Below are 17,353 nucleotides of genomic sequence, written 5' to 3'. Positions count from 1 at the left end.
AATACATATTAAAAACTGAAAAATGCAAAGTCAAAGAGTCCTCGGGTCAAAATGCAAGTGGGGGGCTTCCCTTAATGCACACTACCGACCCCCACGTTACAGCACAGACGCAGGAGCTAAACGGGAAAATGCTAACCAGCGAGGACAAGATACAGGAAAACATGCGGCGTCGGGGTAAAACCAGCAACGAGCCACTCGCAAAGGCGTCCCTATGAGCAGCCATCGAGGCGGGGCCAGGAGAGGCGACAGCCCCCTGAGGAGAGGAAGAGGAGAGGAGATGGCCACCTCCCGCTCCGCGCCCTTCCACACAGCGCCTTCCCGCGCGCCCACCGCGCCTGCGCAGCAGCCTCGGCCGCCGTCGCCACGCCGGAGAGCGGCGTTGCCTGGCAACGCGGGCCTCGCCGCGGGAGGCGCGGCGGTGGCGGCGCCCGCGGCCGAGCCTGTGGTCAGAGGTCTCTGAGGTAAAAAACGTGCGAGAGGTAAAAAAGAGCAACAAGGCCACGGGCAGGGGGCCGGAGGAAGGCCGGGAGCAGGGTCGGCGGTGCCGTGAGGTGGCCCGGCCGCGTGGCCTGGCTGGCTGGGCGCGACGCCCTCATCCCGCCCGGGGACAGCGGCCCTCCGTGTGAGGGGCGGCGGCGGCGGCGGCGGCGACAGCGGTGCCGCGTCGGGCACCCAGAGGTGGAAGGCAGTCTCCAGCCGTAGCTCGGGGAGCGCACGGTTGGCTGCGGTAGCGGGAGGAGCACGCTGACAGAGAAGGGCGTTGTGAGCGGTGGCTCCCGTTTGCCACAGCCAGCGTTAAAGGGTGTCGCCTCACCCTCTGCCAGCCGCCGCCCCACGCCGCCGGTGTTGCTGCTGTAGCGGTGAGGATGTCGAGATGGCAGCGGAGCAGCTTCAGCCCCAGAGGAGCTGCTAACGTCATCCTTGCTCTATGTATCACGGGCTTCCTTGTCGACAATAAACTAATCTGGCGGAACAGTTCAGTGGGGTTTATTGCTACGGCTATATTTTTTCCTCGGTTCAGCTTGAAATTTGTGATTACTGCCATTCATTTTGAAGCTATTCTTTATACATTATGGGCAGTCCATAGGGCGTGAGATGAGGCTGACAGGAGAGGGGCACAGTTGATGGTTTATGGATCCAGAGTTAACTTCTGTGCCTGGAATGCATGTTAAGCTGTCTCCTGTGGTAGGCCTGGGAGAAAACAAGTGAAACTAGGTTTCTCTTCTGCTATTGATGAGGCTGTTTCTGCTTAGAAATATTATTCAAGTTCTTGTATGTGTCCGTTTGTAGAGCCACGCGACTGTTGTAAAATCAGCTAAAGATTATCAATGGAGCATCGTGATTTTCACAAGGTACGATTTCACATCTTTTAAAATAAGGCAGAAGGGTGGGAAGAAATGAAGGAATAGGTAGATAAGCCCATTCCCTGTATAAAAGTAATATGTTCTTGTTTATATTCAGTGTTCTGGAAGGCAAGGTTAGCCTTTGGGATTGTTTTTAACGATATTGAAGTAAAAACGTGTTTGGGCATGCCAAACTTTTATACTCCATAATGAGTTTATTGCATATAATAATTATGGGCTCAGTAATTAAAACTTTAAAATTACTGCTATTTTATTTAATATAAATGATAAATCAAAGATTTCATTTGACTTTTTATAAGTTAAAACTCGGATGTGTCAGAAACATCAATCTTAAATTTCATATTATGGTAATTGTATGTTAGGTTTCACGTACGGGAGTTGTATGTGTATAAAAGCCTTTGACAAGTCAAAAACATTGGCTAAGAGCAGAAGTTCTTTTAATTTAGTATAATATATATATGTTTTTAAATCATTTATAACAGTAATTATTCAAGGGTGGGTTTTTTTTCTTTTTAGGGCCGCTCCTCCAAACGACAGACCATAGCAGTTTCTGCAGTTGCTTTACAGGATCATATAATACACAGTCATCAGCTCCAGGATCTTTCATTAGCAGATCCTTTTAAGTCAAGGACAAGGAATACCAAGAACATTTACAAACCCCTGAACAAAGAAATGGTCAGACCAGTAGTAGATACTGGACTAAGAAAAAAGAGCACTCACCACAAAAACAAGGAAGATGCAGAAAAGGAGTATGTTCTTGATCCCAGTCCTCCACAGCTAACGTTAGGTAAACCATTATATTCTGATTTGTGAATTTTTGTTTTTATTTAAAATAAACTGAGGAAGCTGAGCTTCCTGTTGTAAGATAATTTAATGCTAAACAGCATAAAATCTTGTTTTAAAAATTGACAGAATTCAGCAGTTTGGGCCATCAGGTAAGCAATGGAATTGCCATCAGTGGCTTGAATGTGTCTTTTCATATCTGAAATGTATTAAAAAATACTATTCTTGTGACAATGAAGGTAAAAAATGAAGAAGCTAGTGCATCTTGATGAAGAAGAATTTTTCATTAAGAGGTGGGAAGTCTTTTACACTTTTTTTTTTTTAATATGTTTTGTATATTGACTGTCAACTTTCTTTACCTTATATTCTCAAGCAAACAGCAGTGATTTTGATATTGCATTTATTTGGGGAAATGTTTTAGTATTAAGATTATTTTTTTTTAACTGTGTTTGAAATGGTTTGTTTTATTCCTTATTCAGTAAAAAGACATTTACTAGTGCTGCATAAAATGTATTCTTTGATAATATATACCCACGTTTACTCAAAGTTAAAAAGGTTTATTTTTACAATGATCCTGGGGCTAAACCCGGGAAGAATTAACACCTGTAGTTAAATACCTTTTTCAAATTTAGAAGCAAACATGCAACAAGATAAAAGTCACAGATGTGAGGGCTTGGAATGATGCCTGGTGAGAAAACTCACTTTTAAATAGTATTATAATAATACAGTTGTACAGCAGTGACAGACAATACTGCTTTAAAAAAACAAAGCCAGGGAGCATCTTAACAGACCAGGAGTCCAAATGTGCTTCCCACCTATCAGTTTCAGTCTTGTATTTCCCTTTTCTAAAGGTTTCTACAGTATTCTTGCCATGAACATGTTCTTGTCTCCATCCTTTCGGTTGTCTTGATTAGGTATTTCTTAAAGGACCTTCTAGCTCCACAATTTGCAGTTTTAAGCATAATAAACTTTTATCATCATTAATAATTGTTTTATTTATTCTTTTTCATAAAAATGCCCTTAGGCCTCTCTGAAGATCATGTTGCCTTTGCTATAGTAACTGTCACAGTAGTCCCAGCTCTAAAGAGAACCATGTAAATCAATGACGCTCTGTACAAGCACAGGCATCTGCCTTTTGGAATCAGCTGAAGGTTAAGAGGGTAACTTAAGATAATACACAACAAGTGTGTGTAACAAGTGATAGGACAAAGGTAGTAAGACATGGTGATTATAACTATGTTTACATGGTTATAGTTCTAAAGATGGGAGGGTTTTTTCTTTGGTTCGTTTTGAAGAGGAATTTGAAAGAAGAGAGGATAGTGGGGAGAAGAAACAGCAGAGAGGTACGGGGGTTAACGCAAATATAAATAATGAATGATTATGGAAGCTAAAGGTTGTGGTGAAAAAATGCAGCCCAAGTGTGAGCATGTTCTCTGCAATTATAAGAAAGGCGAAGTATTTTCTCTTTAAATCACAGTATTGACTGAAATGTCCCATATGAATGCATGTGCAAGTGATTTGAAAGAATGTGCTGAAAGATTTTTAAAAATTGCAATTGTTTCTGGGTTTTGCTTATTAGTATTTTCACCTATAGACTCACATTATTTTAAAATGCTTATGTCAAGCTTTCTCTTCTTAACAAGAATTGTGTGGTTTAAAACTTACAGCTGTGAAACAAGTTTGAAAATGTAATTTAACGCAACTTTTTCTTCTTGAGTTTGCGGGTAATCAAACAAAATCTCACAGGCCTCTGTCATTAAATTTTTCTCAGTAGGGACTTGACTCCTAAAATCAAATAATAATAGTTTAAATGTTAATGTATGTAATCACTTTGCTAATGTTCATTTTAGGATAAATAACTCACTTGGTTGTAAGCGGGTGTGTCAGTAAATGGGTTGGACTTGTAAACTTGATGCATCAGGATGAAAACTCTTGGATGTCTCGAGCTGTGATAAATGTAGGCTTTCATTGCTTGTATTTATTCAAAGTGCTGCTTTGAGAATCTCTTCATAGAGCCTTTTGCTTCAACCACATATCCCTTCTTGTGTGTCCTGCTGCCAGTTTTCCTTCATCAACTATGTTGTATGAAAGCTTTCCTTCTAAACACCTGTATAACCTGTCCCTCACAAATACCCCATCTGGTTTATATTATTTAGAAGTTAGGTTTTGCCGCCAATCTCTTCCTATTTGGCAGCTTTAATCATCCATTTGTGAAAGTTTTAAATAAGCATTTTTTTCTTACCCTGGGGTTATATAAAAGGCTTTCCACAAAGCCATCTCATTGTCTTTCTTAAAACAGTCTCTGACCGCAATGCTTGGAAGAAAATCAAGGGTAGGCATTTTTTATGTTGTGATACTGTCTTTCATGCTGCAACTGGTTTGCTATCTTGTTCACTGCCTGTGTATCCTGATTTTCTCATCATAAAGACCATCACTTGTGTATATTGGACTATCAAAATGGGATCTTGTTTCCTTACTCATTCACTGATATTCTTACATATTACTGTCAGATGAAACTTTATATATGTTTTTGCTGAAACTTTTATCACGTATTTTATAATTTGATTCTTCTTTTGTAGCAGAAACACTGATCTGTGCAGTATATGCTCTTCAAGAGTTGAATGGTCAAGAGGGAAAGCACTCCTGGTTAGGAAAACCTCCTTGTCACTCAGCTACCAATTTCACCAAATCATGCATAAGCTTTAAGCAAAATACACGTTCTGAACTAGTTTTTAGACTCTAAAAGTTTGCAGGATCCTTCGTATTTCTCTTAATGCTCATACTATTTTTCACCATCAAGAGCACCAGATAAAAGCATTTTGCTGCACCAAAATTGATAGACAACGCTATTTTATGTTAATACAGTGTATATTTTACATTCTGAAATTACGATGCTGTAAATACATACGTATGCACTTTGCTGCTTGACACGGAGTGTTTTGAATTCTAGCCCATAGCCTGCAGGCAGTTCTGTGAGCTCCTGCACGCGTGGAGGTGCTGTATTTGTGTCTGGGTATCGAGTTGTCCGGGAAATGAAACAGCGTGCCTCTAAGACAATTCATACAAGACCACCGATGTAATCTACGGCATTCATTGATTCAAATTATCTTTTGATACTTACATTTACATGCATTGCTTACCTTTGACTTGATACCTTTACTAGGGTAACAAAAGTAACAAGGTGGGGTCTCTGCGAACCAAACCATATGTAGAGAAAGCACTTTCCACATTGTTCCAAAAGCATAAACTGACCCAGCTTGAAATCTCAAAGCCATCTAAGATATGGAATCAAACTGATTTATGTTTGAAGGATGTCATGACCTCACAAGGAAGTAGGTTAGGCAGACAGTTCAACTAAAGGGAAGAAAGTATTCCTTATAATTCCTTTAGTACCTCACAAAAGTTCTTTAAAAAGATCAAAGACAGTTTTGTGCAAATTTTAAATGATTAATGATATACATCTGTAGATGGATGAGCTCAGGAGCAGAATTTTTGTCTCAAAAATTAACAAATCCTATCCTAGAATAATGAGATACTCAAGCAAGTGGATCACCAAAACCCTATTCTTTGGTTTGTTAGGATTCCTTTTCTCTTCATGACTTAACTGATATGATGGGTTTGGATATACAAGCTGTCTGATGGGGTTTTGAAAGCTTATACAGAACAAGTAAGGGCTGCTTATTATTGTCTGGTTTATGCAAAGATTTTGGTATGAATGAAAGAGTTGACCTTTTCCTTCCCATTTAGAACTAAAACTATCATCTAGGTGTCATCAGCTTGCATTCTATTGCATGTCCCTCTTCCATTACTGTTTTAGCAAATACCGTTGAGGCCTCATCGTGGACTCGTGTTACTGGCTTATTAAACATACCTTGGACATTCCTGCATTGACTTCAGTCAGTCCACACAAGCTGCTTCCTCTGGTCTTCAAAGATGACAACGATCTATTCTTTGCCATATCTACTAGCATCTTTCTTTACTACTGAGATACTGACACTGGACTTTTATCTGCCATTTGTGGGGGCATATTATAAGTATTTTCACTGATTCCTTCTTTGAGAAGGCAGAGATTTCACATGGACATACATCAAGGCACCTCACAGCTATCATTTGAGATCAACAAGCTCAGGTATCACAGTGACACTATCACTGGTAACTTGTGACCATCTCTTTGTTTCTTTATGCTCTTTATTTCTCTTGCATACGTCACAGTCTCATTACACTTTAGTATTTTGCACCAGCAACAGTTTTTCATTATACCACCTCATTAATTTTTATTTTTATTTTAAGAATACAAAAATGCAATGTTAAAGGAACCTTCACAAATGAATTCTTAGCAGAGATTTTCTTTACGCTGATGATTTGAAATGACACTGTTGTGCGTTGTTATATTGTCTAGTCAATAATCCCCATGTTACTGGCTGTGAAAACGTATCAAAATAAATACAAATTACTCGGCAAATAAAAGTTTACATTTAAAAAAATTTCCTGTATAAATCCTGTATGTAATAGAGGTTCTGACAATTACTGAATAACTAATTAATAGTAAGAAGTATGTTGCCTGCCAGTGGTTTGTCTGATGATAGATTTATACGAAGTATCTGTATAAAGAATTTTTAAGTAAGTTTATTATCGATGAATTTCATATGAAGAAAATCTATTGTCTGCATCTGCCAGTGGGTTTTATTCAGTGATTTGTTGTTGTTACTGTCTACAGCTCAGAAATTAGGCCTAGTTGAGCCTCCCTCCTTGCCACTAACTGCTGAAGAATGGGTAAAAATAAAGCAGAGATCCATACAGCATGGAGACTCCGTACAGCCTTGTGCAATATGCAGGGAAGAATTTGCACTTCAACCTCAGGTACATATGTAACTGTATAATTGTGTGGACTACACAATTGCATTTAAAAAAATTTTTCTGGAGTTACTACTAAAAATCATTAGCTGGAGGAAGAAAGGGAAGAAAGATTCTACTGTAAGACACCATTTAGCATTTAATAGCTGGACCCAGCTGTTAGTGGTCAACTCTGAAAGTATTTTGGACATGATGTGGTAGAGAAAGGTTGGTAGTGTTTGTTCAGTTCTGAAGTTATGACAGTAGAGGAGAAGGTAATCGGCCTTTGTATCTGTTCCTGCAAAGCAGGTATTGGCTATTTTCTGCTTTATTTAAACTCCTGTTAGATATGATCCTAGCCTTTATTCATCAGAATGGTAAATATTCACTAATTATACAATTTAAGATATATTTTGTTTTCTCACAAGTTTTGTTAATTGCAGTTTACTTCAATTGTTATGTCTATTTGGAAAATGGAAGTAGGTGTACTCTTAATACCAGTCAGTCGCTTCCTTAGGTTATCTGAAGAAATGCTTGCATTTTACCTTGATGGCTTTATTCAATGCATGTGTGTAGCATAAGCATAAATACATCATGCTTTATTAGATTCTGTCATCTATCATCTTGAAAATATTAAGCAAAAGGGACAAGTGACTGATTGAAGAGGAGTGCTGCTTCAGAGAGGTGATGATGGTAATTGGAAGAATTATTCCAACTACTTGCAGGTTTCTTTCCACAGTGCATTTTAAGATGGTTTTTTTCCTGCCTGTTTTCCCTTTTAATTTTTCTTGAAAACTTTTTACAGCCAAGTCTGTGATGTGAATCAAGGTCTTTTAATAACCTTAGATACAGAGCTTTTGCTTCCTTTTACATCAACATTAACTGGAGGTGTACAATTGTCCACAGGCAGGTGGGATGGATCTGGCAAAAGACCATTCTGCCAATTTCTGGCTACTCTGAAAGTCTAAAGCTTGACAAGAGAGAGCAAAAGACAGCACTCATTAAAAAGGTTACTTTAGATTTGGCACAAAAAGGGAAATGCCTCTGGAATTCTTTTTGTCCTCAGTGTTTCGTTAGCTTTCCTCCCTCAAGGGAAAAAAAGCCACTGTATCTGAAAGCTTTCCCTTCAGCTGGCTGCTAGCCATTAATCCTTTTGTGTTTGCCAGCTCAATAGTGCACACTACTTGTTCTGGTTTTCACTCCTTTCCCAGTTTTTCCTTCCCTAAGAGCCAACTGCTTTTTTTGTCCAACTCTGTATCTTTTGTCAGGATGAAGATCACAGCATTTGGTGGGAATTTAGGTCAGATAAAGGTGAAGTTTTCTTGTAGCCTGTGAACATGCTTTCTCTTTTGTTTTTTTTTTTTTTTTTTGTATGTGTGAAATGCTGCATTTGATGTATATCACTTCTTGAAATTTAACATCTCTGTGGGGAAAAGGGAAAAAAATTAATCAGCTTTCATTTTAAGTACTTGTTTTATAATCTTTTCCTCCAGTCAGTAGCAGTTGGCATTTCTTGCTTTCTGCCACTCCATGTGTTGTTAACACAAAGTTCACACATTGGCTTAAGATGTAATATATTAAGTAAGTAATTTGTGTAGAAGACTAATTTTATTTTCACCGGAAAGACTGCAGTAGTAACAGAAAGAAACTGATGACCTTTCAGGCAGTCAGAATTTTTCTTGTCAACATTTTTTACTTTTCAGCTTTTAGAATGGTTTAAAGTCAGGTTTGGTTGACGGGGTTTTTTTCCTTTGAAAAACAGGTGCTGCTTTCATGTTCCCATGTATTCCATAAAGTGAGTACATTTTTATATAACTATTCAGGCACATAATACATGAGTATTTTAATTCAACTACTTAAGTGAATATCTTAATGAATTAAATGTAATCATCTTGAGAAGTAATTTTGATTCCAGATTTTTATGGTAAGAAATATAATTTAAGACTATTTTATGATGAAGCACTTTATTTCACTTTATTACCTTTTTTAAAACCATATGGGAAGACATAGTTTGTAACTGAGCTATACATTTGTATACTAAGCAGGAATAGTTTAATTCATGAAATTTCATGTGAATATATGGAGATCTACAAAATTGTCTTAACATTTTAATTATAAAAATGTGCTTCCTGTAGAGTGTTCATGGATTGATGAGTAAACTGTTTTTACATTCTGTAATCTATCCTGTTTCATCTGTTCCAATGATATGAAATATATTGTAAGTAATTGCAATTATTTTTTCAGGCATGCCTGAAAGCCTTTGAAAAATTTACAGGTAAAAAGTCTTGTCCTATGTGTAGAAAAGAGCAGTATCAGACCAGAGTAATACATGATGGGGCACGTTTGTTTAAGATAAAGTGCGCTATTAGGTAAGCCTTACTTCTGCTACAGGTGTTGTCACTGGACAATATTTATCTCTAAATAATGCTCCAAATGTGTTAAAACTTTAATATAAGAAGAAACTAGACAGAATGAGTGAATGCACTACAAAAGTTAAAGTTTTTTAAAAATGCATAAAATGATTGTTTCATATAAATAGTAAAATTATATAAATTCGAGTTTCCTCTTCTTGAGCAAAATTGTGTCTTACAGAATTCAGGCTTCCTGGAGGGGATATATTGTTAGAAAATGGTATAAAAACTTGAGAAAAACAGTGCCTCCTAAAGATAGCAAATTAAGAAAGCAATTCTTTGAGAAAAAGGTACGTTGCATTTGCTTCTTTGGTCTGTTTCTTTGGTCTGATTCAGCTCCCTTAAATCAAAACTCCTGAATATCAGATCTCTACCTTTTCATTTATTCTTTCTTATTCATATCAAACAGGCAGCACTGGAGGCGCTTGGTTGTTCTGTTAGTCTGTTCATTCCATCCTCTTTACAATGTAGAAGTAAGGAAAATTATTTAAATACTTAATTTTAAGGCCTGCCTTTTGCCTAGGCCAACAACAGTGGGCTTTTTTGTCAGGCTCTGTACTTCACTTCTCTTTTTGATAAATCACAGTAATCTGTTTTCCTGTAGAATTATATGAAGGGGGCATAGTAAGGGGAGAAACAAATAAATCCATAAACAATCATAACTTCTTTTCACTGTCTTTATTCTCTCACTGGACACTGAAGTGAGTAGTTCCATTCCATAGCTTTGCCCTTCTCTACCTTCTGCTCAGATGCAAGTCAGACTGTAATAAATTGGGGTCCTGACCCCATACAAATGAGGCCAAATCAGGTGCAAGCATTTTGCAATGACCCTGCTTGCCTTTAAGCACACAGCTGCTGCTGAGGCCCTGTGCAATCCTCAAGTCCTCTCTTGCCAACTTCCAGTCTCCCCCCAGTTTAGTAACAGCCAGCCCAGCTCAGCTTCTCAGGAACAAAAACTGCTCTGACACATCCTCAGCAATTACCAAACCGTCCCTCAGGGAGCAAGAGAAGCCATCTTCCGCTCCAGATTACCAAACAGCCTGGTTAACAGAGATTAACAAAGCCACACAAGACAGCCGTTTAAATGTAGCTAGCGCGTGCAGCTAGGAAAATACTCTTACCCAAGTTGCAAGCTAAATCAGTGGCAAGTTTAAACCAATACTTAAATTGGTTGTTTGGGTGTTTGTTTTTTTTTTTTAATCACTGTTTTAGTTAAACAGAAGAGTGCTTGCAGAAAAAGGTTTGTTACTGTCATTATTTCTCACGCTTACTTGGTTGTATCCAGTTCAAGGACAGCTTTGGAGGCAAAGACCCTCCCTTGCTATATTACGCATTTATGTATGGTAGTGAGATTGGTACCCTGGAGGTGATCTGGCAGACTGTTGCAACAGAACTGGTACTGCTGTTTTGCTTGTGTGGTAACAGTGGCAGGGGAGAGAGGAAATACTGTTCTCAGCCTTAACACCCAGACAGCTTGCTGGTTGCTATGCTACGTTTGTAATCAATGCAAAGTCCTTCCCTGAAACGGAGAAAATGAATACGGAGATAACTGAAGAAAGCTAATGTTACACTTGAAAGTGCTCAAACACTTAAGTTTGGAAGAAGTGAATCCTTCAGTGGATTGTGACTGTCCTCAAGTAGAACGATGAGAACAGACAACAGAAACACAGATTTTTCTGCATGCAAGACTGGGGAAACAGTTGTATGCTTCTTTCCCAATAAGGCTGTCAATTTTCTGTGGGCTCAAGACACCATGCTTAGCTATAAACAGGGTCTCAGTAAAGGAAAGTTGAAGAAAGCTTCTGAATATGCTGAAAGTTGCAGCCGAGTGTCTTTTGTTAAAATTTCTCTCACTGAACTTTAGATGGCAGTCTACCAAGCTACCTATAATGGGTTAGCTTTTAGGGCCCCTATCTTAAATACCTGTTTTAGGGAGAAACAGCCTGATAGACTGCCCACATTTCATCACATGATTATAAGCTATGGGAAGGTCTTCATTTAACATAGTTTCTATATATAGCCCACAGCATTAGGAAATCATTCTTATGTGTAACACTGCAGGATTTTGCAGGGAACAAAATGGGCACTACTTTTTCACCTTCTATTAAGAATAAATTTCTAAAGTCTTCTCATATGGATTAGCCAGGTTTAAATGAATTTGATTAAAGGATATATACTTATTTTTCTTAGCGGCTTTCAAGTGGGAATTGTAGATGAGTTTTCCTGCTGTTCATTCTTACACTTTTAAGTGTTGGTTAATGAAAACACTAAAATTTTTCACAAGGAGCTATCCATTTCCAGATGCTAAAAAGCCTTTCTAAAATAAATTTTGCCTCTCAAACTTGTGCTGTGCTTTTAAAATGTCACTCCCTAAACATTAGCATAATCAAGTGGCATCACAACTGGGAAAAAAAAAAAATCTCATTTTTAATAACCCTACCTCCTCTGGAAGGATCACAAAGGTTAAACATCAAGTTTCATACGCTTAAATAAATATCACAGCATAAAAAGCAAGGTCTGAAATATTAGTACTAGGAAGGACACATATTACTTGTTTCAGGGTGCTACAGTAGCCCTTATTACATCTATTATTAAAATTTTTTATAATCTAGATCAAAGGAGATAAGAAAGGTCACCGAAACCAAAGTAGGCTACTTTTTAGCACTACTATACACAGAAAGCAGGGTGTTGCTTCAGCATGTTAGGTAGTGAATTTCTTTGATCCTACCTATAAATGTCACTTCTGTATGTCATTTAATTGTGGTATAGTCTTTTATTGGTGCAATTAAATCTTTTCAAATGCATTACATTATCTCCAGCTTTGCTAAAAATCTTGCCATTGTTTAAGAAGCAAGGTAAGTCATTGTGAAATGATGTAGTTGACTTTAGTTTCTCCCTACCCCTTCCACATGATTTCTCCCAACGATTTTAATTTAAATCTCACCAAACAGTATAATGGTCCTGGAATTTGTTTAGTCGTTTGACTTCCTTTATCACACGGAGATGGTAAACATTCTGTTGCTAACTTGAAGTGGCTCCAAGCAGCAAAACTAGGAGGATATTAAACCAGTAAAAGCTTATCAACTGATTCATTGATATGCTGTAAATTCCAGCCTTTTCATTTTACTTTTGAGGGTTGCCATAAGTCAACACATTAGTAAGCAATTTGCTGACATTGGATCACTTAAAAAGGCTTCCCTGTGGACAAAGTTCAGCTCGGTGCTTTGTTTCATCGTTTTATTTTATCATAGTCTTGTGCTGCTGTACAGATGACTGATGTAGTTTTACATACCAATAGAGTATTTCAGATATTCAGTTTATGCCATTCTATTCAAGCTTTAAGAAGTCACAGACATAAAATATAGAGGTATGGTGTTTTCAGAAATAAATTAATCAGTTTCAGTTGTTCTGGGGGAAAAAGGTTATTCGGTATTATGCACTAAAACACAGCAGGTTTTAATATTTAAATCCTAGAACACATTAACACTAACAAGTTATACAAAATGCCTATTTCCTTTCTGTTCACATTGATAGTTTGCGCTGATTTGCCAGTGAGCAAAAATTTTGGGTTAAATTTCAGCTGCACTCTTTTTTTTCTTCCCAACCTTAGACTTTATTTGCTGATTGATGGATATGGGTTGGGTCAGGTCATACTGCAGAAAATACAGGAGTAGCTCAAAGCAGATAGTATCTTAGCAGCAGGGGAACTTAATAAATCACTGTCTCAGCCAGGAGAAGAGTTTTCCTCTCTTTATTTTTACAGTTTCTGCTCAAAGAGGCTCATGAGAGGACTTTCAGGATCACTTACTGAAATGGGGAAGAGAAACACAAGTGCAAGCTCAGGGAAGAAATGGAGGGCTTCTCCCTGCGGAGGGAAAAAGGAACAAGCAGCACAGGCACAGACCGAGAGGGGGCACTGCTTGCTTAATGCCGCCCCCACCCCTCTCTGACCCCTCCTTGCAGCTCTCCTCCTTGGTTAGTTTGCCTCAGCAGCCTGTCTAGTCATAGTACGGCTCACAAAGGCGGGCCAAGTCCTGCCACTGACCCCATATTGTCTGTGTTGCTCTCACATTCACAGAAATAGATGCTGGGTAAGGGCAGAGTTAAAAATGTGTTGCTTTTCCTCAAATTTTGGGTCCTGAGAGTCTATTAGAAAGCGTCATCATGGCTGCTCTAGCTGTCTATTACATCCCCCTAGCTTTCTTATGAAAACAGTTCAGGTCTGTTCAAGTTTGATACCAATATAAATGAAGACCAAGCATAAATCAGGACCAAAAGTGTTTTCAGATGGATCAACCTCTACTTGATGTTCAGCAGAAACCATGAATTGTATAAGGTTCAGTTGTAATCTTACCCTGTTCATCCTGAAGTCAGATTTTGAAATGAAATTAGTAAATGCAGTTAAAATTGCAGTGTGGAGTAGATTCAGGTCTAGAACCTAGGTCACAACAGTTCAGGTAAAGGTCGCTAGGACTGTTACTGCTTAATTAAATACATAATCACATTAAAATACTAAAGACATAACCTGATTAAAGTGTTATGCATTAGTATTTCATGTCTCATTCACAAAGCTCACAGTGTCATCGTTTGGGATTGTTTGGAGACCACAAAGTGTAAATATTGAAGGAGGCCTGTGGTGGGATTCTTGGGGTTTTGTTTTTTGTTTTACACATACCACTGAAGGTCAGTGTGCATGTTTGCATGGGATAGAATCAGATTTTTTTCTTTCTTGTCGGTGAACAGTCATGAGGGAAGCACAAGATTACCCATCTGCTCTTTGCTAGACCTAGAATTCTCTCACAGAGTACAGAAGGGGATGCTGCTTCTCCTATCACATTGTGATGTAAATACATACACTATACAAGGTGTCTCAGAGGATTATTTTTTCTTCTTTTTTTTTTAAGTTATGTTGATACATCAGTATTAACTAACAAGGTAACTAAATCCAATTTGTACTGACAAATGGATACATCCTTTATATACTTTTGTGTTAGGAATCATTTGGAAATACAGTAAGTCAGAATAGGTCTCAGTTAGTAGTGAATCAGACCATAAAATAAAAAGAATACACAGGATCAAATCTAATGTCACAAGAAGCAAACAACTTGCCTTACGTGATGGATTTCACCATTTCCCTTACCTGGATGCTTCTAATGTTTGTCTCAAGTCTTTATTGAGAAACATTATGGGTTTTACTGGAGGACACTTTCATACTTGCACATCATGTAGACATAATTAAAAAAAAAAATTAACTGATGAGTTTTTTTTCATAGGAGGAAATTTAGGCAATTCAAAGTTTAAGTGAAATCTTAGAATGTTAAGTGAGCTTTTCAGATAGTTTTTCTGGTTTTTTTGTGGGATTTGGGCTCTTGATTCCTTTGGGTCTAGAAAAGTTCATGCTGAGTATTTTGATACATGCTATGAAGGGTCACTTTAGCAGTTGTAAGGGAATACATGTTCTGGTAGAGAAAAGTTACCAAAAAGTAAAGTGAAACAATAGGAAAGTTTCAGGTACCATCCGACTGTCTGACCTTGACAACCCTTCTCCCATTTCCCATCCCATCCTCCCTGAAAAGATGGCTCCCTGTTTTCCTGTCAAGTTTTCACTCGCAGGAAATGCATGGAGAGAAAGGCTCACTGTGCATGGTCATGGTACAGGTGTTGAAATGTTCCTTAACACTGCTGAAAGCATTTATGAGCAGAGTCACAAAAGACAAATCTAAGACTTGTGTGACTCCCTACAGAACTTTCGGATATTCTGGTAGCAATGAGAGAAAGTGGCCACAGTGAATTGGGACTGCGCTAAAGGAGATGAAGAAGTTTAAGAAAAGCATTCATTGCTTTTCGGTATTTATTTTCCTGAGCACTGATGGGAGCACCTTCAGATATGATGACTAGATTGCTTAGGCCTATGTGCAATATGCAGAAACATATTTAAGGCAGTAGGTCATAAAAGTCTGTACTAAGGACACTACCTAAGATGCCTCTTCTCTCATTGGTTATCATGCCTTTTACTAACCCCACAGCAGATGCACTGGTTTCCCATCAAATAACCAATGCTCAGCTAAGTTCTATACTTCCTTTCCCTAACGCAGCTGTACCCTCTGTGGTGCACCCACGTGGGTTAAGAATAGTACATCTATCTTGGGAAAGTTCAGTGATGAAAATCCTGTGTTTTCTCTGAAGGATAATGGTCCATCAGTGGAGTCTGGGGACCTGATGCTTTTAACCTCCAAATCAGCACTGGACACTAGCTGCAAACTGGAACAAAATTCCGTAGATCATGCAGCTAATCAGGCCCACTTATCCAATCACTCACAATTCATCCACATATGAACTACCTATAAGTAACTCCAAATCTAACAGCAGCCGATTTTCTTTTCAGGTTCAACAGATCAGCAATCGACTGTTGAGTTCTTATAACATCAACCTAGATGAATTTTTTTCTGAGATAGATTCTTCTATAGCTGCAAGTCGAGATGTGTTTCAGCAGTTGGAAGGAAAAGAAATATTAATAAGTGAAACTGACTGGGAGAAGATCCAGATGCAGGTTGATTGGTGCTTTTTTTTCCTTTTTCTTTCCTTTTTTTTGTTTTTAAAGTAGTTCTCCATTTATAAGCTCTTTTATGTTCTTTTGCATGGCAGTCTTTTCAGCACAATTGAGTGGTTTCTGTTTTCTTAAATTTTGGGCCATCTGTTCCAAATCAAAAATACTAAAAAGTTTTTACAGTTAAGACATTTACCTCAGCAGCATCTCTCTTCTTCTCAGTTAAAAAGCCCAAAGAGTCTGTAGACAAAACTGAGAATCAAAATGTTAATAGTTTCTCAAAATACGTTACAGTCATAGAATTTGAACATTTGAATTAGCATATTGCCAATATATTTACCTTCCATTGTTTCACTACAGGTTTGTTTGTTTGTTTTTACTCAGGCATTTCGGCAAGAGATATTTGACTGTCCTATCTGTATCATGCCACTCAGTCCTACCGTTCATCCTGCCCGTCTCTTCTCTGATAACAGCAATCAGTTTTCACAACAGACTGTTCTGCTTTCTTGTTCACATTTGTTTCATCATACCTGTCTTCGAGCATTTGAAGAGTTTTCCTTGGGAGAGCGATGTATTTGTCCTTTATGTCGCTCATGTTATCAAAAGAAAATCCTCAGATGTTGATACATACAGCTCATAATGACCTACCTCGTAGATCACAGCTGACAACACATGTACTTCTAACTTTGGAGCCTTTTCAGAGCCAGATCTTCCAAGAACAAATTATTTTGTATGGACAATGGTACTTGCCTTGTATTTAGAGAAATAAAAGTTAGAAGGGTACTGTTGCTTCCCTTTTATACTTAGTTTCACCTTTGGTCTTCCAGCATTTTTGTTCTTCCTCTATCACTCCCACCTTCCTCCATTTTCATTTCCCCTCCCCAAAGACAAGCCACAGTTGCTTCAGGCATTGTGTTCATTCAGCAATACCCTGCTATTACCCTCACCTGTTTTTTTTTTTTTAACACCTGATTTGTTGCAGCACAGGTTCCTACTCACATGGACTGCCACTACTGCAACTGGTAGTTGTAGCAAGAAACAGGTTTTTTTCCTTTTCCTTCAGCCACATTTACTAACTAGAACCCTGGCTGCTGCTTCTGCTTGAATGACTCCAACCAACTCCGAAGAGCTGCAGGCAGATAAAAGTGGCCCTCAAAGATGCAGGATTATTTCAGAACTTCAGAGAGCCTGGAACCACAGTAAGTACTGACCACTTTCAAGAGAAATAAAAACATGATTATGACTTTTCAGCTTGTCCTGGTTTCAGCTGGAATAAAGTTAATTTTCTTCTTAGTAGCTGTTATAGTGCTGTGTTTTGGATTTAGGATGAGAATAATGTTGATAACACACTGATGTCATAGTTGTTGCTAAGCAGTGTTTATACCAAGTAAAGGACTTTCCAGCTTTTCATACTG

General features: G+C 38.3%; 1 protein-coding gene across 1 annotated transcript; it reads left to right on the top strand.

The window, feature by feature from the left end:
* The first annotated feature begins 368 nt into the window (after window positions 1-368).
* Window positions 369-16,721, top strand: RNF32 (ring finger protein 32). Its single transcript, XM_030010747.1, has 9 exons — window positions 369-461; window positions 1,291-1,352; window positions 1,881-2,151; window positions 6,865-7,007; window positions 8,743-8,775; window positions 9,225-9,349; window positions 9,573-9,681; window positions 15,777-15,941; window positions 16,323-16,721. The coding sequence occupies exons 2-9, from the start codon at window positions 1,329-1,331 to the stop codon at window positions 16,560-16,562; spliced, it is 1,110 nt and encodes a 369-aa protein (XP_029866607.1). The 5' UTR covers window positions 369-461; window positions 1,291-1,328; the 3' UTR covers window positions 16,563-16,721.
* Window positions 16,722-17,353: the final 632 nt, after the last annotated feature.

The sequence above is a fragment of the Aquila chrysaetos genome, chromosome 3 (genome assembly GCF_900496995.4).
Source record: "Aquila chrysaetos chrysaetos chromosome 3, bAquChr1.4, whole genome shotgun sequence".
Taxonomy (NCBI): domain Eukaryota; kingdom Metazoa; phylum Chordata; class Aves; order Accipitriformes; family Accipitridae; genus Aquila; species Aquila chrysaetos.
Note: the sequence above shows the minus strand (reverse complement) of the source record. Positions and strands in the feature narration are given on the sequence as shown.

Coding starts and splice junctions, on each gene's coding strand:
- RNF32 (XM_030010747.1), top strand. CDS start 1,329: ATGGAGCATCGTGATTTTCACAAG. Junction 2,152..6,864: donor TCCTCCACAGCTAACGTTAG/GTAAACCATTAT, acceptor TACTGTCTACAG/CTCAGAAATTAGGCCTAGTT. Junction 9,350..9,572: donor AAGATAAAGTGCGCTATTAG/GTAAGCCTTACT, acceptor TGTGTCTTACAG/AATTCAGGCTTCCTGGAGGG.